This window comes from Squalius cephalus (genome assembly GCF_949319135.1).
Source record: "Squalius cephalus genome assembly, contig: scaffold_86, whole genome shotgun sequence".
Lineage (NCBI taxonomy): Eukaryota > Metazoa > Chordata > Actinopteri > Cypriniformes > Leuciscidae > Squalius > Squalius cephalus.
In genome coordinates, this window is record NW_027645844.1 from 50,091 (window position 1) to 73,194 (window position 23,104).

The 23,104-nt window shown below is 37.7% G+C and overlaps 1 protein-coding gene across 1 annotated transcript in view; it reads right to left on the bottom strand.

Moving 5' to 3' along the window:
- The window catches only part of LOC307154112 (uncharacterized protein), a 78,345-nt gene that overhangs the window by 21,781 nt on the left and 33,460 nt on the right, over positions 1-23,104 (bottom strand). The window contains exon 2 of the mRNA XM_079898884.1: positions 10,391-11,485. Within this exon, the coding sequence (XP_079755010.1) occupies positions 10,391-11,474 (1,084 nt within the window). The 5' untranslated portion in view covers positions 11,475-11,485. The remainder of the gene's footprint in view (positions 1-10,390; positions 11,486-23,104) is intronic.

The following is a 23,104-nucleotide window of genomic DNA, read 5'->3' on the forward strand; positions in this document are numbered from 1 at the left end:
GCTTGGCCTGGATCTTAATTATTATCCAATCAGAATTGTGCATATATACAAAAGTGTATATTACATTACATGATCTCTTATTCATGCAAATGCTTTTAAACAATTCATGTGCGATAAGACAAAAGTGTGACTGTGACACGCACACAGAAAGATGCACGCGCACACCAGTATTCGGTGCACAGACAACACGCCAGAATACAGTTATCTTTCGTGCTTGAACTTACAATAACACACACAATTATGACAAAATGTCCGTTTTGTCGAGTATCCCCTTGTGAAAATGGGTCTAATAGGTTAGACAAACTTAGTCCCGGTTACGTTGGAAGAAGTTACCGAGCTGGGGACTATTTTCAGGCGCTGCGTCATATCATTACGCCTGCTGGACTCATGGTACGGCCGCACAGTTCCTTGATTATTACGCCGGAATGAGAGTATAGTTCCTAGCCATATAGGCTTAGAAAATCGCAACTTTTCATTTTCCGTCGATCTTAGTACACGGTTTAACTACAGAAGAGTCAAGTTTTAAATAGGAAAAATATTGAAACTCTTTGGTCATTTTGAAAGAAATGCTACTGGACTCGTCAGAATCAATGATCTATGCTAAGCTATGCTAAAAGTGGTACCGTCAGAACCGGAGTTCGGCTGAATGGATTCTAAAATGGTAAAACTCAACTGTTTAACTCTGGGGGAGTTGTAAAATGAGCATATTTCCGAAAAAAGTGGAGTATCCCTTTAAGTGTGTTTATAAATATTGTGATGAAAGTGTACTTTCTTTGAGTTAAGCTTAATTAGATATTACAAAGTGCATTTGTAAAAAGTGCACTTAAGTGTGTTAATAAATATTGTCATTAAAGTGTATTCCCTTTAAGTACACATAAGTGGTCTTTAAAAAAGTATACTTTTATTATTTTAAGCACACAAAAAGTGCGCTTTCAATACAATTAAGCACACTTCTTTTTCACAAGGGTCTTCATAACATAAGAGCTGTCTTATGATGAACGTGAAGAGTTGTGAGAGAATGAGGTGCGTGAGATCAGCGTCTCCATCAGCTGGTCTTAAAGAGACAGCAGCCAATAAAGCTTTCTGTCAGTAAAAGTTAATCACAGAACAAAAAGAACAGAGAAAATGACTGTTGCTGCTGTAAGACTGAAAATACTGGTTGAGGCCCTGGTCTGAGACAAAGGGCTAATTACCATTTGACCTCCCCCATACGACCTCAGTTACGCAAACTACTAAGAACTCACACAAGAATATGGTTTAATGTGAATGTTTATCATTGACTGTTTTGTTTTTGTGTCATTTGAAATGTCTCAAAGTGAGTGGTACAGATATCTCATATCCAGATAGATAAAATAAAAGGAAATAAGGTTTATAGAAGTTTAGAGAAAACTGGTTTAGAGATAAGGCCAGATAAGGCAACCCCCCTTTCTCCATATCACCTGGTCAGACAGGATAAAGAAAGGTGTTCGCGCTCTCCCTGGGGGCTGCTTGGTTGGACACGAAAGGAATAGGTCTCTCTCTCTCTCTCTCTCTCTCTCTCTCTCTCTCTCTCTCTCTCTCTCTCTCTCTCTCTCTCTCTCTCTCTCTCTCTCTCTCTCTCTCTCATGCTGGGAGTTGGGGATAGTAGTGGTGGTGGTGAGAGCTGTTGTGTGAGGGTGAGAACTTTCTTGTTTTATTATTTACATTTTCTTTTTCCTTCCAGAAAATACATGGTATAGGAAACAAATTGTAAATATAGTGGTGGTTGTGTGGCAAGATGGCGTCTCTTGATGAGACGCCGTCATTATCACTCCGTAATGGTTTTAGATGTGTTCCTGAGGATAATGCCACAGTGGAGGATGTGTTAATTGCAGTTGGCGATCAAATTGGTCACGAAAACATTTTATCTGCATCACGGATGAATCAGGCTGTCGTCGTTTTTTTGAAGGAACAGAATTTAGTGAATCGTTTGATAGTAAGTGGCCTTACTGTTAAAGATGCTTTTGTGCAACTTTCTCCAATGTATATCTCGACAACAAAGGTAACAATTTCAAATATCCCGCCTTTCGTATCCAATGACGTTTTGCAACGTGAGTTAGCGCGTTTTGGAAAAGTTGTCAGTCCCTTTAAAACTGTTGCGCTTGGATGTAAACATCCGGCTCTGAAGCACGTCGCGTCTTTTAGACGGTACGTCTACATGGTGCTAGAATCGCCTGAGAACACACTGGACATTAATTTTCGTGTGAAACACGAGGGAAGATTATATATGGTGTATGCAACGACTGGCAGCATAAGATGTTTCGAGTGTGGAGACATCGGACACAAGCGCCTGATGTGTCCACATAAGAAAACAGGTGCAGAAAACGCGACAGGAGCAGAGGACGAGGGCGAAAACAATAGCGTTGATGCGGCCCAAGATGAGGTTGTTCCACTAGTTGAGGTGAGTGATGTGAATTCAGATGCTGTGTTACCGGCTGTTGACACTGGAAACGAGGATGTTGTAGCTTTTGTAGCCCCAGAGATTAGCAGAACTGATCTAGTTTCTGATGTTAACAAAGAAGTAGCTAGTACCAGTGGTATTAAAACGGGGGAGAGTGCAAGTGATGGAATTGAATCGTTTTCAAGCGTTGTGAATAATGAGGAAATGGAGGAGGAGCAGTCTGATGATACGGAGTCACAAGTTTCTATGTGTGAAAATGATGGTAGTTCACAAGGAAGTGTTTTTAATGCATCTCAGACAGTTTTTTCGGGTGTTTTCAATAAAGATTCGTTGTATAGTCTGGAAGAAATTAACAATTTTTTGGACGAAACGTATGGTAAACAAATCAACATAAATGATTTCTTCTCTGATGTAGACAAGTTTGTTCACTCTGTTATTTTTTTATCAGAAGACTGTTGGAGTTGATGAACTTTGTGAGAAGCGTTTTCGTTTGAAAAAGCTTCTTACCACTATTAGAAAAAGTAAAGCAATGAGTAAGAGAGAGTAAATCAAAAAAATTGTAAACCATGTATTACACGGTGTCTTTTCTTTGCTTTTCTATCATGCTTTGTTCTTTGTTTCCCATCATAATTTTATATATGGAGGCTTTGAGGATAGGCTCTTTAAATATTAATGGTGGGAGGGATAGTGTAAAGCGTGCTACAGTATATGAAATAATTGAGCAGAAAAAGCTTGATATCATTTTTCTCCAAGAAACTCATAGTGACTTGATGAATGAAGTTGAGTGGAATTTGTGGTGGAAAGGACATAAAATACTCAGTCATGGTACAAATTTAAGTAGAGGTGTGGGCATCTTTTTTTCTTCAAAAATAAAGGTGGATATTATAAGTATAGAGGAACCAGTGAAGGGTCGATTGTTGGTGGTTAAAGCTCAAGTTCAAGAGATGCTTGTTTTTCTGATAAATATTTATGCACCAACTGTGGGACAAGAGCGCCTACGTTTTTTAGATATACTTAGTGAGAGTCTTAAAAAGTGTCTTAGTGAAGGATGTGTTGTTATTGGTGGAGACTGGAATTGCACTATTAATTTTACTATAGATCGTAATACTGAGGAACCTCATATACAGTCCTCAAGTGCATTGTCAAAACTTATCAAAGATTTTCAGCTCTTGGATATGTGGAGAATCAAACACCCAAATGATAGACAGTATACATGGTTTGAGGCTTTTAATAATCGAGTTAGTGCTGCCCGACTAGATAGATTCTATGTGTCAAAGTCTTTTAACAGTAGAGTAATTGAGTGTTGCATTTGTCCTGTAGGTTTTTCTGATCATCATTTAATTATTATGACAATGAACATGTCAAATACACCTAGAAAATCTGTTTACTGGCATTTTAATGTAAAATTGCTGCAGGATGCTGTGTTTTGTGAAAATTTTGTTTTCTTTTGGGATGATTGGAAAAGAGAAAAGAGTTCTTTTGAAAACTTGAAACAGTGGTGGGATGTGGGTAAGACTAAAATAAAAATTTTCTGTCAGCAGTATACAGCTAACTGTAGTACTAGAATAAAGAATGTGATTGAAACACTTGAAAAGCAAATTAATTTAATGGAATTGCAGTTGGTTGATGCACACAATTCTATATTGTACAATGATTTGCAAACAAAAAAGAGAGAACTTGGTCTAGTCTTAAATGAGAAAGTTAAAGGAGCCTTGATAAGGTCCCGTTTTATGTCATTAGCAGAAATGGATGCCCCAACTTCTTTCTTCTTTAATCTGGAATATAAGGCGGCTCAACAAAAACAAATGCCATGTCTTAAACTCCCTGATGGGAGGATAACGTCTAAGACTGTAGAAATGAGAACCCATGCTGTGGATTTCTATTCAAGCCTTTATGCTGCAGAGAACTGTGAAAATAGTGACTGTATGACACAGCTTCTTGAGGGTCTTCCTCAGCTGGACTCTGGTTCTAAAGCTGTATTGGATGCTGGCATAACATTTGAGGAAGTTACTGCTGCTGTGGGACAACTTAACTCAGGACGATCCCCTGGAATAGATGGACTGTCAGCAGACTTTTATAAAAGTTTTTGGAATTGCATTGGACAAGATTATTTTGATGTTTTATGTGAATCGATAAGAGAAGGTGTTTTACCAACTTCCTGTCAATATGCGGTCTTATCACTGTTACCCAAAAAGGGTGATTTAGCCCTTTTAAAGAACTGGCGTCCTGTTGCCCTTCTTACAACAGAATATAAAATATTCTCAAAATGTCTGGCAAATAGATTAAAACATTTTTTGGGTTTAGTTGTAAACAAAGATCAGTCATATTGCATTCCAAAACGGTCCATTATGGATAATTTGTTTTTAGTGCGAGACATTGTAGATATTTGTAATGAGTTCAATGTGAATGTTGGGTTAATTGCCTTGGATCAAGAAAAGGCTTTTGATCGTGTGGATCACAAATATCTTTTTAATGTATTGAAGGTTTTTGGTTTTGGCGAAACATTTTTAAATTTGATACAGTTGTTATATAATGGTGCATCATGTATGGTGAAGATAGGGGGCACTTTGAGTCGGCCAGTTCCTATTTTAAGGGGTATTAGGCAAGGCTGTCCATTGTCTGGTCAACTATACAGTCTAGCAATTGAGCCGCTGCTTTTTAAACTTCGAGAAAGACTGTCAGGTTTTAATGCGCCTGGTCTCTCTTTAGACTCAAGAACGTATCTCTCTGCCTATGCTGATGATATCACAGTTTTTGTAAACAATGCTGAAGATATTAACTGTCTATCTGAGGTACTCAGTCTGTATGAGAAAGCATCATCAGCTAAAGTGAACTGGGCAAAAAGTGAAGCTTTTTGGGCTGGTAAAGGGGAGTTTGAGAGTCTTCCAAAGTTACCCGGAGACCTAAAGTGGGGAAGAGAGGGACTTAAATTATTGGGAGTTTTTTTGGGGTCAAATGAGTATCAAGAGAAAAATTGGGAGGGGCTAGTGGAGAAAGTGTGCAGCAAGTTGTCTAAATGGAAATGGTTGCTACCGCAGTTGTCCTATAGGGGGAGGGTTTTAGTGACCAATAATTTGGTTGCTTCTACCCTGTGGCATAAACTAACTGTGCTACAGCCACCTGTTGGACTTATTGTGGAGATTCAAAGGCAACTTGTTAATTTTTTTTGGTCTGGACAACACTGGATTCGTGCTGCCGCTTTATACCTTCCAGTTCAAGAGGGAGGTCAAGGATTGATCGATATCAGATCCCGAATCATGGCTTTCAGGTTGCAAGCAGCTCAGAGACTGTTGTATCACACGGATGCTTCATGGTTAAAGACGGCTTCTGCTCTTCTCAAGAGGGTCAGAGGTATGGGATTGGACAAACATCTGTTCTTAATGGAGCTCCAGAATGAGGACCGTGTGAATTTGACTGTTTTCTATAAGTCAGTTCTGGAGGCATGGAAGGTGTTTACCATTTCACGTACACCGAACACACATGCTGGATTATGGCTTTTTGAAGAGCCACTTTTTCTTAATGACTTTTTACCATCAAGACTTGTGTCTGGGCCTAGTCTGCGTGTATGTTTCACTGTTGCGGGATGCACAAAGCTGGGACATATTTTGACCAAGAGCTTAGAGGATTTGAGTGAAAGGACTGGAGTGAGATCTCTGAGGCTGCTGAAACAAGCTACAACTGGAATTTTAAAGTCTTTGCATGCGGACCATAAGATTTTTACAAATGACTCTATAGCAACTGATCAATGGAGAAAGGGGGTTCCTTATGTTTTCCCTTCTCTGAATGTGACTATTGCCGTGGGAGAATGGCAAGATGATGAGAATTGTCTTTTGTCTTTTGAAACTCCTCAGCTTGGAGTTTTTGAGGAAGTGGGGAAAAAAGCCCTCTATATCTCCTGTGTGAAGGCATCTAATGCTGGTCGCTTGCATGGACTTGCTTCAAATAAATGGACAGATTTTTTTGGCGTTCTTTCCTCCCCTAGAGGCTGCTGGCGGTCCTTATACAAACGCCCCATTGACAAAAGAATGGGAGACCTTCAGTGGAGAATCGTTCATGGGGCGATAGCCACACACCAGAGTTTCCGCTAGAAAAAAATGGTGCCGGTCATGGTGACCGGCAGAGGTTTCGTTTTCCGGACATTTTGATGATATGCCGGTCAAATATCGCCTCTTAATTAGTCAAGTTGAGGAAAACTGGAGGAAGGCTATATGTAATTTAAAAAATGACATAATCAGGCCGAATGCAACATTATTAGCCTAACTTTAAAAAAAAAAACCGAAAAAAAAAAAAACCATGAACGTCCAATTGGCGTCAATCAACGCCAATTGTTTTTACTATGGTTTCACATTCATAGTTTAACAAACCAATCCCCCTTCCCCACATAGAATATCTGAAATTATCTGAAGCCTATTGTTTTTACTCAAGCGAACTTCACTGTCTCTCTCCACAACCTGCGCATAAGCCGCGTAACCTGGCGACTTCGCTGCTTCGTTTTGATCCGATTCTGCAGCGAGAACCCCCTCTCTGCAGGAACACTCGAGACCCATTTTCTACTATGGTTAGGTACGTTTCTTCATTCGGATCTATTTGCGATCCATTTCATTCTAAACAAACAACGCAGTTTATATGCTTCGTCCTTGTTTCATTATTCATTAAGATAATAATTAATAAATGCGCGCATTATCAGTGAACTTGATAAATGTTGCAGATATGTTTTGCTATGCATGCACAAACAAATGCCTTTCAACTTGTGTGCAAAATTCTGAATAAAAAGAATATGCAGCAATTTGTACAAATAGAGAGTCTAGGTCTATACGTGTTGTAGCCATTAAATAAGCTCATTTAGTTTAATATTTGTTAAAATATTATAATGTTATTTTTTAATTTATGTTGATTATGAAAAGTGAACCCACGAGTAGGATGCGCAATATCGAGAGACATGGAGCGGGTCAGACATGATTTTGACCACTTATTAAGTTTGGTTTTGTAGAAAGACTTTTTTGAAGTGAATTTCGTTTTGTATAAATTGTATCTTAATTTTAATAATTTTTTTTGCCTGTATTTTGCCTGTATTTAATAAATAAGCAGCAAATATAGCAGACGATAGGCCTATCATGCAGGCGCCTGCGCGGTCACTTGCATTGCTCGTGAACGGGAGCGCATCTCATCCTAATTTAACGAAACTCAGCGTAGGCCTCACAGACATGAAATATATCTTAAGAAAGCTTGAAATGTCTTTTTAACAATTTAAAACGAAAAGAAATAGGCTACTCTCTGATTATGTAATCCATGATGTGCATTTCTCTCTATAGCCAGGCGCGTTCATAAGGAGATGGCGATCGTCAACTTCATCTTTACAGCTGTTGTTGCTGTTAATAAACTAAAAATAATAGGCCTATAATTGTATTAAACAATAAATTAAATGAAACTGTAATTGTATTAAAAAGGCAAAAAATAAATAATCCTGTTTAAGTTCAGGTAGGCTACTGAGTCACTGTCCTCATCAGTGCCCAGAAAAGCGCTGAAACGGAGATGAAGGGGAACCCGTTTTTATTTATTTATTTAATTTTTGGCTTATTTTAACTGGCCCATCCAGTTTTCTGGAGGCCCACCTACAATCAAAATCCTGGCGCCGTTAGTGCTTCGCAGCGGTCTGATATCAAGAAATAACAGACCGCATTCCACATTGGAATTCAACCAAGCCACGTAATAATGTTTAATAACTTTCAAACGGTAGAGCCTGTTCCCTTTATAACATAGCCAAAGGTCGGTGTATTTTTGCTTTATACATTTTAGGCTTATTCTCAAATTCAGATTGTGTTAGGGGGGCGGGATTATAAAGCAATTTTAATCGGACAATTTGACCGGAGAGATTTAATTTTGTCGGACATTTCATTTTTTTTCCGGCAAATGTCCGGTAATTACCGGACAACGGAAACCCTGCCACACACAGATACGTGGTGCACATTGATCCTTCGGTAGGGGTGGGCTGTCCCTTCTGTAAAGAGGTTGAAACGGTTTTTCATCTATTTGTACAGTGTGCTCGGCTAAAAGATTTGTTTTCACTTATCTCAATGGTTCGTTGAAATTGGTGAAGCTTTCTCTTATGAAATGTTTATATATGGTCCAAGGTATACAGAAAAAAAGAAAAGTCAGTTGATTTTACTTAATTTTTTGTCTGGTACAGCAAAACTTGCTATATGGAAATCCAGAAAGAATAAGTTGTTAGGACAGGGTTCTGTGGATGTGTTGATCTTCAAAGGCTTGGTGGCGGCTCGGCTTAGAATAGAGCATGCCTATTATAAAATGGTAAATTGTGTTGAATCGTTCATGTACATTTGGGGGATAAATGAGGTCCTTTGCACAGTAGATGATGATGATGATTTAATGCTTGCTTTTTAAAATGTTTCTCATTTTAACATGAATATTATATTTATTCTTGTTCTGTAAGTTTGTAATATTACTGTGAACACCTTATTGTTTTAAATAAAGGTGTATTTAAAATTTAAAAAATTCTCTCTCTCTCTCTCTCTCTCTCTCTCTCTCTCTCTCTCTCTCTCTCTCTCTCTCTCGTACAAGCTGGGTAAGATTATTTGGTGTAACCAAAGTATAACCATGTTCTAGATATTTGAATTGATTGTGGAATTGATCTCTGATATCTGAAATATTAAATTGTTACATGTGATTATTCTAACTGATTTTGACATTGTTCATTTAATGGTTAAAAGGAATAGTCAAACATTTGCTCACTTTTAGTGAGGCACAGATATTATTAAAACCTTTCATTTATGGAGTCAGATGAATTTACGAGAGAATACATTATTAATGTATTGCATTTAACCAACCAATACTTTGCATGAGAAAAGAACAGTAACACGTGATACCTTCCCCGTGTATTGGCGAACCGGCAATTGGACCAATATAGCGGGCCTTACACTGCTGTTGACTAAAGGTGTTTTTTTTTTTTTTTTTTTTTTTTTTTTTTTTTTTTTTTTTTTGCTATAATGAGGATTAGTCTATATTTAATTTATAATTTATGCAGTGCATTTTGATAACTTTATTCAATTTCGGTATATGTCCTAGGTCTACCTGTTAGACAGGCACAGGTAAATATGACATTTATTTTTAACTCTTGTATTATTGAGACAAATAACAATATTTATTTTTTTAAAAATGAGCTTCAGTGCCCAGGGGCCCCTGTGGGTACTAATCCAGCCTTGCTTAGCGGCCCCTAATTTAATAACAAATGATCGTTGCGACGGAAGCGAAACAATCAAAACTAACTTTAGCTGGAAAATAACTTTATTGAAGAACCGCTATAAAGCCAAAACAATCTTACCTTAAATTATACGCTTATCTCTGTAAAGCTGCTTTGAGACAATCTACATTGTTAAAAGCGCTATATAAATGAAGATGACTTGACTTGACAAACAAAGGCATTGATTAAAATGGATTTAAAATGTGATTAAAATATGTAAAAGAGGACACATAATTATGTTGTAATCGTACCATTATTATACATTAATTCTATGAATAGTAAGTGTTCCTATATATAGTAATTAAGCCTTAAATTTGCATTAATTTACTTTATACATGACCATTTATGTACGGTGAATTAATAACTTAATGTTTTGATGAACATTAAAAAATCATTTAAAATTAAAAATAAAAAGTTGTTAAAGGATGATAAATCAAGTCTTTACATATGAGCTAATTAAAAAAAATTATTTGTTAATTACAGTAACGGTGAATGAAGAACTCACTATTTGTATATAGTCTGTTAATGTGTTAATTATACCATTAATAAAGACAAGTAATATAAGAGACTTTTTTGATGAATAATGTGGTTTTCCAGATCTGTCTGCAGTTGTTTTTAAAGTTGCATTTTGTTCAGTTTAATTGCTGAGTAATATTGTATTTCATACTGGAATAGACAAAACGATTTATATATATATATCTGCTATACAGTACCAGCCTCCTCTCTGCCTGTTCTTGTTGAGGTATTTTCTTGAACGGGCGAGTTTACACGCGGCAGCGGGACTTCAGTCGTAGGGTCCAGCTTATCAGTAATCTTCCAATCCTTGCAGAACAACACCGGTTCTTTTCCGAAACCCAGCTGGTACTGCCACACATACAGACGCTGGTTTGGCTTCAGCTCAAATGATAGTTGCTGTTTCTCTTTATTCCAATTTTCCGTCTCAGTGTTCACACTTGAACCTCCATATAGTCCCGATAAGGTGAACTCGGCATCTGAAATTAAACCTGCGAGTTTTCCAGCTGAGATCGTGGCTGACGCTTCTATCTTCCAGTGTTTTGTGATCTGGGACATCTTATTGTATCCAACCCTTTTAGTAATTTTCTTTTGCAATGTCACTGGTGTGGGATTACTAACGCTTTTAATGCACACCCACTTGCTGAATGCAGGGCCACTGGTTATGGACAGCCCGCCTGGCAGAAAGTTCACAACATCGCGGTGAACGGATGAGACAGCAGTGAACTCAGCAGTGCCTTTGTCAAAGGTAAAGACTTTGTGGAAGTCCTTACCTTTGTAGTACTGAACTCCCCACTCTGAGGTTGGCTTGAGGATGTAGAAGTGATCCTTATCACCCCAGTAATAGAGAGCATCTCTCCAATTGGGATGCAGGGTAAAATCAACAAAACGTGAGTCTTTACTCAGGTCTGATGTTCTTCTGCAAGTGCCCTTCTCCTGGAAGATGATGTAAAACCAGCCGAAGGCTGCCAGGTAATGGTCTCCGCCCTGATAGTTGTGATGAAGGGTGAACATTGCAGAATCAGTGCCTTCTGTCAGGTCAGTGACTCTGCGGCATTGATCACCCTTAATGATGTAAAACTTCCATTTGTCAGTTTCTTCAGCAAAGTAATGGTCTCCGTGTTGGCAGGAGGGGTGCAGAGCATGAATACTGAGGTCTGACCCTTTGTTGAAATCACTTGCCTTCATATAGCAGCCGAGATCAGAGCGGATGATGTAGCAGTGAGGGTTTGATCCACAGAAATCAACACCTTTTATTTTGCGCCAGGGAACAGTATCTTCCATTTTGCCTTAACCTGCAACACAGGATAACAACAAAAGTTTTGAGTTTTGAGCTATTTTTCCCCACATTCTTTAAATTAGTCAAGGTCACATAATGAAGACAAGAGATTTGTTTCTCTCAGCACTCCTGTATATAGTCAGTTTGTAATAGTTGTGAATAGTTTGCTGTTTTCTTTCTCTGCATTTACAGGGTTAATGAGGAGAGTTTAGGAAGTGCGTATGAGGAAATATAAGAGCTGCTGTTCCTGATGTTACTGCTGTTCTGCATTAAAGCTGTAAGGACCATCCATTGGCCCAACGACGGAATCCAACGGCCTGGCGAAGGTTTGAAGCGTGTATGTCTTTTCAGCGATCCAGTGAAGTTCACTTAATTTATTGGAACTTAGTTTTAGTATTACTTTAGCTCTACGCTTAATCTGACTCCAATTTCAAATGATAATCAAATTTAGATCGTATTTCTGATTAGAAAATAATCATAAATATTGATTATGAATTAATTTAGATCTTTGATTACTCTGAGTATCCCATACTTTCAGTTATTAATTCATTATGGACCCGAATGCCGCTTAGAGATCACGTCGGCCAAATCGTGTTTCTCACGGACACAAACCAGTTAATTCTGATTTTAGTCAGAGGATGTAGGGTTTGCTAATACCTCTAAAGTCGGTTGCCTACTGCTCACTCGAACTAGAGAGTGTAGTTTTATTTAGCCACTTCCATACAACTTGCTAAACCAGTGATAGACAGAAATCACAAGGTCTTCAGATGACGTGCCTACTGCTCCGTTCATACATGCGCCTTTAGTTTGACCTACCTTAACTAAGATTTGCGGTAGCACCAGCCTCCTTAATATATTAAAATAATGATTTCAGAATACTTCAGAATAAATCAAGATGTAACATTTATTTGTCAGGTAAAAATGTATCATGCCAATTACAGAAGTAAATGATTAAAAGCCAATTCAGAAAATACATGACATCATTCACTCAAAGATGACTCTAAAAGTAAGCAATGTTCTCCTGACAAAGACACACAGTAATGTGTCAGGATTTTCCAACAGGAAAATACTGACATGCATTACTGTGTGGGGGATGATCCTGGTAAAAGATTCCCAAAGTGTGTTCTATTCCCTCGCCTTAAATACCAGACCAGAACAACATGGGTTATACAAATGTTGTTTAGAGTTGTTTGGGCCAATCCATGTACCCCAGGGGGTAGCACCTGGTTTCAGGAGATATTGTAAAGAGATATCAGCCAGAGAGGAGAACAGGATTCTCCTAAGTTCTCAATCTTTTTCATTAAACGAATGACTGCAATGAAATTAAGACCATTTTACCAATCGCACTGTGCCCTTTAAAATGACACCAAACATGAAAAGGAAAAACAACATATTGTCACGATAAATACGGATGAACCCAAATGCAAACAGGATATATAACAAATAGTTTATTTACTAACAAACAGGGAAAACAAAACCCACGAGGGGGCAAAACATAGACAAAACACAAAGAGACTAAACTAGACTATAACTAACAATAACTAGACAATACTCTGGAACAGGAAACTCACAAGATATCACAAGGTCTCAAAACTTACAATGATCACACAGAGGTAAAGATCACAATGAACCGACACAAGACAGCAAACACAAGGAGACTAAATAGGAGAACCAATAAGGGGAACAGGTGATGCTAACTAGACAATCATGACAAACGAGGATAACAAGGGGGCGGGATAAGGTAACGAGACACACAAGCACATGGCCCAAACCAAGGACCATGTGTTGTACACAAACATGGGTCTGCCATGATCCTGTCTCAGAACTAGAGAACTCGAGGACAGAATCATGACACATATTCACAAGATACACCATATGTGTTAAATAGACATTCTTAATGAACTTTCAGTGACTTGAGGAGGGAGAGGGGGATGCAGAGATAAGGAAGAAGGACAGTTTGGACAGGCGATGTCCTGTGCTCTGTCTTTGCTATCTTCTGTCCAAGGTGCATTTTACTGCTTTATTGCAGGGTGCGTTTTGTTTTAACAGGAAAATCAGTTCTTACAAAGCTTTAAACAAAAATCTCCTTTGTTTGTCTCTGAACACATTACAATACTTTTGCAATCACTTCATCAGAAATCTTTCTTCATCTGTACATTAATTAAGTGTGCTTGCTGAGACCAGCACACTTATTGTTCTTCTTAAGTTTTCTTATTATTATTATTCCCGGGAGAGAAATTTTGGCCAGCTCCTGCGCCTAGGCCCTTTGAGACAGAGACACCGTTCCAACTTTAAAACGTCCGGTCAGTACCGGTGTAAGTTGATCGCGAAGATGACATCACGAGTCCATGTCGTTCGTCCGCCATAGTGGATTGAACAGAAAGCGAAATTAAATTTTCACAGGTCACAAATTTAGTCCGAACTTCACGAAACTGGACGTACATGATCCTTGGACCAAGCCTCACAAAAGTTACTAGAAGGATTTTTGATTTTCGGAAGCGTTTGCCCGTCACAGCCAAACGAAATCAGCGGCGAGGTCGCCAAAACATGAAGTAGTTCATATTTCAGGAACGCTGTCACATATCGAAACCAAACTTTGTACATGAACTCGAGACTCCAATGTGAGGAAGCACAAGATCTGAATTTTTTACATTTTTTTTTTATTTCAGGCTAATTGACAAACCCATTTACTTATGCAAAAGAGTTTCACCTCACACTTTTAATGTTAATGCATTTAGACAGTAGGTGGCACTGTCGTATTACATTTCACAGAGCTGCCAAGTCAGTGTATAGATAGGTTTCCGTTTCTCGAATTACCCATTATCCTCTGCGGCGCGCCGCCATGTTGTGTGTCAAAGCTGTCAGTAAGCCACTGGGAGACACGGCTCATTCACTGTGCTGCATTAATAGAAAGCCAGTTAATATAAAGTATTTTTGACTCTTTTGTGTTGAGATAACAATGACAAATTCCTCCAAACCTGGCGACAAGGTGAAGGTTATTTACAGGGACACATTAGACGATGTTTGCAAGGCAAGATATGATGAGAAATTGAGTTATATCGATGGAAAGGATCCTTACACAATGTCGAAAGAGGACTGGTTATGTAGGCTAATCCTGCGGCGTACCCCGATATTCAGGAAATGGACATTGCCAAGTATCTCATCCACACCGTTAGTGCGTACACTTTTGACGAATTACGAAGAAGAAAGTCTCTGGAAGCATACAATTATTTTGTTAGAATGTGCGAGTTAAAATTTTATATGGTCGCATTTGTGCGAGTGCATGGTCAGTACTACTCGGTTAAATTCACGCATGAATTCTCCTGCATTGAACTTGTTTTAGCGCCCGCCAAAGTGAATTTTTGTCCCGCCCAAGTCTTATTTGATCGGTGAGTAAAGTAGATGAACTGGGTGCATGTTTAACTGAAAGAACGAGCAGATAGAGAGAGAGAGCCCTCTCTCTCTCTCTCTCTCTCTCTCTCTCTCTCTCTCTCTCTCTCTCTCTCTCTCTCTCTCTCTCTCTCTCTCTCTCTCTCTCTCTCTCTCTCTCGCATGCGTGAGCGTCTGTTGAGTGAGCGAGCGTGGAGAGCGTGTGGTGAGTTTGAATGAGTTTTCTGCCCGCTGTGGCCTTGTTTTCTTAGTTGAATATCGCTATTTTTTGACGTTTAATCTGTATTGAGTAGATAAAACAATATAGTGGGTTTTTTTTGGCCGTTGATTATCAGTGTATCACCGAGGGCATGGCGGCCCAAGGTGTTGACTCACTTGATTCATTAACACGCCGTCACGGGGTTAAAGTGATGGCCGCAGCAAGTGTGGAAGATTGTGTCTTAGCTATCGGTGAGATTGTTGGACATAAGAGTATTTTAGCAGCGTCAAGAATGAGCAATGCGGTTGTTTGTTTTTTGAACACTGTTGAAAATGCCAATAATGTTGTAGAAAGAGGAGTTGTAATTCGTGGTCTTTTTACACCTGTGCTTTCTCTTTCAACACCTGCGAGGAAAGTTATTTTGTCTAATATTCCACCTTTTATCAAAGATGAAGCTTTGGTTAAAGAATTGTCACGTTTCGGGAAGTTAGTTGCTCCTGTGAAAAAGATCGCGATCGGGAGTAAATCGGACTTAATCAAACATGTGGTGTCTTTTAGGAGATTCACTTATATGATTTTGAGTGAGAACAGAACTGAACTAAATTTAAATCTGAAATTCAGATTTGATGATTTTGACTATACTGTCTATGTATCCACTGACACTACAATGAAGTGTTTTGGATGTGGAAAAACGGGGCATTTGGCTCGTGCTTGTCCCGAAAATACACGCACAAGGCAGGACATGGTAGATGAGAGTGTGGTGCAAGATGTGGAAAGTGTTGCTGGAACATCTGTGTCAGTACCTGTGATTTCAGTAAGCCTACCTGTAAACTCAGCAACTGTGAATTCAGCACAGAGTGTCAAAGACACAATTAACAAAGTTGCCTGTGAACAAGCAGTTGAAACTGTTGAAACTATGATGGTAGTGAAAGATTCGGATTTGACTGATAAGGGTCAGGCAAAGTCAAATGTAAGCTTGCTTCAAGAAGCTAATGTGATTTTTGAAGAATTGATGGACACACAAAGCAGTTCAACGAATTGTTTATCTGATATAGAGTCTGTATCAGACAGTGTAAATATGTGTGAAGTAGACCTAGATCAAGCTGTCTTTAAAACTCCTCTAAAAAGGAGAAACAACGATAAAGAAAGAGTTTCAAAACAAGCAAGAAAAGATCAGAAAAATGATACAGACAATATTGAAAGTGAAAGTGAATTGTCTGATTCTAGTGCTTCAAGTTGTTCACAAAGCGAGTGGATATGTAATGATTACAGTGCTGAAGAAATTAAGAAGTTTTTAAAAGTAACAAAAAATCAGAGAGGAGTACAGGTTGCTGATTTTTTCCCAGACCTGAAACGGTTTGCAGAAAGTACTAAGAATCTGATGAGTGAAGGTTCCTTTCTGGATAAAGAAGTATATCGACTGAAAAAATTTGTTACAAAAATCCAAAACCAACTGAATAATGATGATAAAGTGGCATAGATCTTTTGCCTTGAGTGGCTGTGTTTCTGTATAGATTTTTTTTTGTAAGTTTCTTTTTTTCTTTACACATGGCAGATATCCGTATAGCATCTTTAAATGTGAACGGAGCCAGAGATGATGTAAAGAGAATGCAAGTGCATGAAACAATAAGGCAGAAACAACTTGATGTTCTTTTTTTACAAGAAACACACAGTGATGATAGAAATGCTACAGACTGGATAAAAGAATGGAATGGTCATATATTTCTAAGTCATAAAACTTCACGTAGTGGAGGAGTTGCCATTATGTTTGCAAAGAAGTTTACTCCATGCTCTTTTAAGATAGAAGAAATAGTGAAGGGGAGACTTTTAAAAATTCAAGCTTTTTTCGAAAAATATGTTTTGGTTTTTATTTGTGTGTATGCTCCCACTTTTCCAATAGAGAGAGTTGCTTTTTTAGATATTCTATGCTCAACTTTAGATAAATGTAATAGCGAAGAGTATTTATTTCTTGGTGGTGATTTTAATTGTGTTGAACAAAATATTGATCGTAATCATATAGAGCCACATATGCCTTCTCGTAAGCGGCTTTGTGAAATAATAGAAAGAAACGATCTATGTGATGTCTGGAGAAGCATAAACGGAGATTTACGGCAATATACATGGGCTCATGCACACGAAAATCTATTGTCTTTAGCAAGACTAGATAGATTTTACAGTTTTAAACACCATCACAGTGTTTTTAAGAGCTGTATAATAAATCCGGTTGGTTTTTCAGACAACAGTTTAGTTATTTGCAATGTTTTCTTCAATTCTGTCTCACCAAGGAGTGCGTATTGGCATTTTAACACTGCTTTGATAAATGATGCCTTTTTTAAAGATACTTTTGATTTTTTTTGGAAAAATTTTAAAAATGAAAAAGTTTCTTTTTCTTCTCTGCAGAGTTGGTGGGATTTTGGCAAGACTCAAATCAAGGTTTTTTGTCAACAGTATACTCAAAATATCACAAAGGAGACCGTTAAGTCAATAAGAGTTTTAGAAGCTGAAATTATTAATCTTCAAGATATGGCACAATTAAGTGAAAATCAAGCGTATGTCAATTCTCTTTTTTTTAAAGAAAACTGCTTTATCTGACCTACAAGAGATGAAGGCACAGGGGGCGCTGGTCAGATCGCGTTTTAAAACCATAGAACAGATGGATGTACCATCGAAATATTTCTTTGGTTTAGAAAAAAAGAATGGCCAGAAACGTTTTATTCATTCATTACTTTCTGAGTCTGGATCTTTGTTGTCAGACTCTAAGGAAATAAGAGAAAGAGCAGTTCGTTTTTATGAAAAACTTTACAAGTCTGAATATAAAGAAGATAAAGACTTAGAGAAGGCTTTTTTTGGACAATTACCAAAAATTTAAAAAAAAAGCAAATATAGCACTTTCAAAGCCTATTGGCCTGGAAGAATTGTTTAAAGCTCTTCAAAGTATGGACAATGGTAAAGTTCCTGGATTAGATGGAATCCCGATTGAGTTTTATAAAAGTTTTTGGTCTGTTATAGGTGAAGATTTGTTATTAGTTCTTAATGACAGTTTAACAAAAGGACGATTGCCAATAAGTTGTAGAAGAGCGGTCTTGACCCTTTTGCCTAAGAAAGGTAATTATAAGTGATATAAAAAATTGGAGACCCGTGTCCTTATTGTGTTGTGATTATAAACTGTTATCTAAAGTACTAGCTACCCGTTTGGGTGAGTTTCTAGATGAAGTCATTCATCCTGACCAGTCATATTGTGTGCCTGGTAGGTCAATTTTTGACAACATTCATTTAATCAGAGATTTGTTTGATGTAGCTAAAATGTTTGGTCTTGACATAGGCTTGATTTCCTTAGATCAAGAAAAAGTATTTGATCGCGTCGAACACAACTATTTGTGGAAGACGCTTCAGGCTTTTGGTTGTAACTCAGATTTTTTATCTTATGTTAAAATCTTATATTGTGATATTGAGAGTATTCTGAAGATTAATGGTGGCTTATGTGCTCCTTTCAAAGTGGGTCGAGGAGTACGACAAGGCTGTTCACTCTCAGGGTTATTATACACACTTGCAATAGAACCACTTTTAAGTGTTTTAAGGAGAGTTCTAGAAGGAGTGTCTCTACAGAATTGTAAGATTCCTCTGTGTCTGTCTGCATATGCAGATGATGAAGTGGTGATGATTAATAAACAAAGTGATGTTGATGTATTACTTGAGACACTAAAAGATTTTGGATCAATTTCATCTGCAAGAATTAATTGGAATAAAAGTGAGGCAGTTTTGATGGGAGAGTGGAAATGTAGAGCACTACCAAATCTTCCAGGAGGTCTATGCTGGACAAGAGATGGTTTGAGGTACTTGGGAGTTTTTTTAGGAAATGAAACAGTATCTCAAAAAAACTGGATCGGAACTGTTGAAAAGCTTAAGAGCCGACTTGAAAAATGGAAATGGCTTGTACCAAATTTATCATACAGAGGACGTACTTTGGTGATTAATAATTTGGTTGCTTCCTCTTTGTGGCACCGGATGGCCTGCATTGACCCACCAGCTTATTTACTTGCAAAGATCCAGTCTGTTTTATTGGACTTTTTTTGGGACAAGTTACACTGGATACCGCACAATATCTTGTATTTAAAAAAAGAAGAAGGGGGTCAAGGACTCATACATGTACAAAGCAGGATTGCGGCCTTTCGACTACAATTCATACAACGCTTGCTTACCAGCTCAGAGAACATGGCCTGGAAGTCAGTGGCCTGTGTTATACTTCAGTCCGTTGATGAACTCTGTTTAAGCGAAAATTTATTTTTGATGGATCCAAAGAGAATCAGTACAATGGAGCTTCCTGTTTTTTATAGAAATCTGTTTAAAGTTTGGGACCTTTTTAAAGTGAAAAGAACTGAGACAGATTCTCTTTTTTAGTTACTCGAAGAACCCATGATTTATGGTGCTCGTCTGGATATTTCACATGCATGTGGACTATCAAATGGTGCTCTTATTAAATCCAAAATTGTAACACTGGGGCGTGTAATTAATGTGACTGGTCCCTGTTTTAAAAATGTGGAAAATGTGGCTGCCTTATTAGGTATTAAATCAGTTCGAATTGTTGAAAGATTTCTTCAGAACTTGCAGTCTGTATTTACAGCGAAAGAGTTGAACATGCTTGAAAACTGTTTTGCTAAGAAACTTCTGCCTAGCGATAAAGATGCTTTTCCAAAGTGTTTTTTGTCCCCAAATATAGGGGAAAATTCTGGAGTTTTTTTGGAAAATGTATCCGATATGGATTTATATAAAGTTGGGGGAAAAGTTTTTTACAATGCTTGTGTAAAAGTTTTCAACAAAAAAGGGTTGCATGAAAGAGTTGATTCACCTTGGCGCACTATTCTTGAAGTTGATGAAAATGTAAAACCAGAGTGGAGGGCACTTTATAAGCCACCATTAACAAAAAGAATTGGAGACTTACAATGGAGAATTATACATGGTATAATTGCTGTTAATTCTTTTATTTCTATTTTAAATCCAAATGTTAATCAAGAGTGCCCTTTTTGTTCTCAAAGAGAAACAGTTTTTCACATGTTTATGCACTGCTCAAGACTTAAGCCTTTATTTGACTTGTTGAAGGATATTTTCATCCGTTTTGATGAGAATTTTACTGTAAAAGTTTTTATTTTTGGTTTTAAATATACCAGAAGAAGACAAGATGAATGCCAATTGATTAATTTTATTGTAGGCAAGGCAAAAATGGCAGTATATGTTAGCAGAAAGAGAAAAATTGAACAAAAAGGTGATTATGATGTTGTGATGATGTTTAGAGCAATGATCAAAGCTAGACTGCTAATTGATTTTTATTTTTATAAAGCTACTAACTGTCTAGAAGCATTTGAAAGGATATGGTGTCATAGAGGGGCATTGTGTTCTGTTATGGACAGTGAAATAGATTTTTCATATTTTCTATAAACATGATGTGATTTACATTTGAAAGTTTTAAAATTGTTAAATATTTTTGTAATGTTTTTTTGAAAAATCAAAAAAAAATCTCCTCTCTCTCTCTCTCTCTCACTTCCGGTGCGGGTGTTGAGTGCGTGAGTGGTGTGTTGCGAGTGGAGTGCGGTGAGTGAAGTTGTTTTCTGTGTCTAAATATCTTTCTCTTTTCCGCCTAATTTGTTCGTGTGTGTTTTGTGTTTTAGTTTGTGGTGTTTTTTTGTGTGTGTGTGGTTTGGGCCGCGTGCTACTACCGGGCTTTACCGGGAAAAGCATGACGACCCCAGCTACACAGGGTTTGTCCACGCTCACGCGGCGTCATGCGGTGAAAGTGGCGTTTGCGGCGAGCATAGAAGATATTTGTTTAGCGATCGGCGAAGTTGTGGGACATGGATCTATTCTATCCGCATCGAGGATGAATAACGCTACTGTGATTTTTCTTAGTAACGTTGAAAAGGTGAATGAAGCAGTTGAGAGTGGAATTGTGATTGGTGGCGATTTTGTTCAGGTTCTTCCCCTCTCGTTACCATCTAAGAGAGTCACCTTATCTAACGTTCCCCCCTTTCTCAGTGACCAGATAATAACAGAAGCTTTATCACGTTATGGAAAATTGGTGTCCCCAATAAAGAAAATCCCGATTAGCACGGGCTCTCCCCTGTTGAAACATATTGTGTCTTTCAGGAGATTTGCATACATGATTATTAAGGATGATGAGGAATTGGATTTTTCACTTAGTTTTAGAGTTGATGATTTTGAGTACATCATTTTTGTAACAACTGCGAAAACGAAATGCTTTGGTTGTGGAAAAGTAGGACATCTGATTCGTAATTGCCCGGAAAAGAAAGTCACTGAGAAAGGGAATACGGTTTCCAATCCAAGTACGAGTAGTGGAGAAGCTGGTTTAGTTTCACTGAGCTCGGAGTTGCAGGGTGACAATCATAGTGAGACTGAAGTGGTTACTTGTAGGGAGATAGCTGGAACAAAATCTGTTGTTGTGACAGGTGTAGATACGGAAAAGAAAGACCAAGTTGATATTGTATCTGATGTAAAACAAACAAAACATCCTGAAAAAGAAAGAGAAGATATTACTATTGGAAATGTAACACAGGTTGTACAGAAGAAGAGTGGAATTGATTGTGTGGACATGGAAATGGAGGCACAAATAGAAATGTTCAAAGCACCTCTAAAAAGAAAAAAGATTGATAAGTCTCAAAATAAAAAAGCGGGGAAGAAAGCTGACTTATGTGGTAGCGATGATAATGAAGTCGAAAGTGATAGTGAATCATCAGATTCCAGTGTGGCGTTGTCGTTGAGTGACTTCACTGTTCGGAGCTATGATAGTGAAGAGATAAAATTGTTCCTTAAGTCAACGAAGAACAAGAGAGGGGTGTGTGTACAAGACTATTTCCCTAATATAACACAGTTTGTTGAGAAAGCAAGAAATTTGATGGCTGAAGGATGCTTCACAAATAAAGAAGTTTATCGTTTAAAAAAGTTGGTGAGGAATGTAGAGAAACTTAAGGACGATGTTTAATAAGTTAAGCTCATGTTCCACATTAATGAGTGTGGGTTTTTTTTGGTGGGTTTTTCTTCTATTGGTTATGAGTGAAGTTAGTCTAGCAACCCTGAATGTAAATGGTGCTAGAGATATTAAGAAAAGAGGAATGTTAAATGTATTAATGAAACAGAAGAATCTTGCTATTTTAATGTTGCAAGAAACACATAGTGATGGGGGGAATGCAGCAGACTGGGGAAGAGAATTTGAGGGGTTAACAATTTTAAGTCATAACACTTCAATAAGTGCAGGAGTTGCAGTGTTATTTTCTAAGAATTTTAGTCCAAATTCTTACGTAGTTGATGAAGTTGTGAAAGGAAGATTACTAAAAATCAGAGCTGTCTATGAAAGCTATGTTTTGGTTTTTATCTGTATTTATGCTCCAACAGTCCCTATGGAACGATTGTTTTTCTTAGATTTATTATGTACGACTTTACAAAGTTGCTCAGAAGAGGAATATTTGTTTTTGGGGGGAGATTTTAATTGCACAGAAAATATGATTGATAGGAACCATGTTGAACCCCATTTACTGTCTCAGAAACGTCTTATTCATTTCATTACGAAATTTGAATTATGTGATATTTGGAGACAATTAAATGGAAACGTGAGACAATATACATGGGTTCATATGAGGGAAAACATGGCATCCCTGGCCAGATTAGATAGATTGTATGGTTTTTCACACCAGCTTAATATCTTTAAAAAATGCTCTATAATTCCAGTAGGGTTTTCTGATCATAGCATGGTACAATGTAGTTTTATTTTAAATTCCATTAAACCTAGTAGCGCCTATTGGCATTTCAATATTTCTTTACTGAGTGATAGTTTTTTTAGAGACTCTTTTAAGTATTTTTGGCAGAATTATAGAAAATCAAAGAATAATTTTAGATCAATACAGCAGTGGTGGGACATTGGTAAAGTTAAAATTAGACAGTTTTGTCAACAATACACTTGCAATGTCAATGACTTGTTACAAGTTCTGAGTGATAGTCTGTCAGTAGGTATGTTGCCGTTGAGCTGCAGGAGGGCAGTGA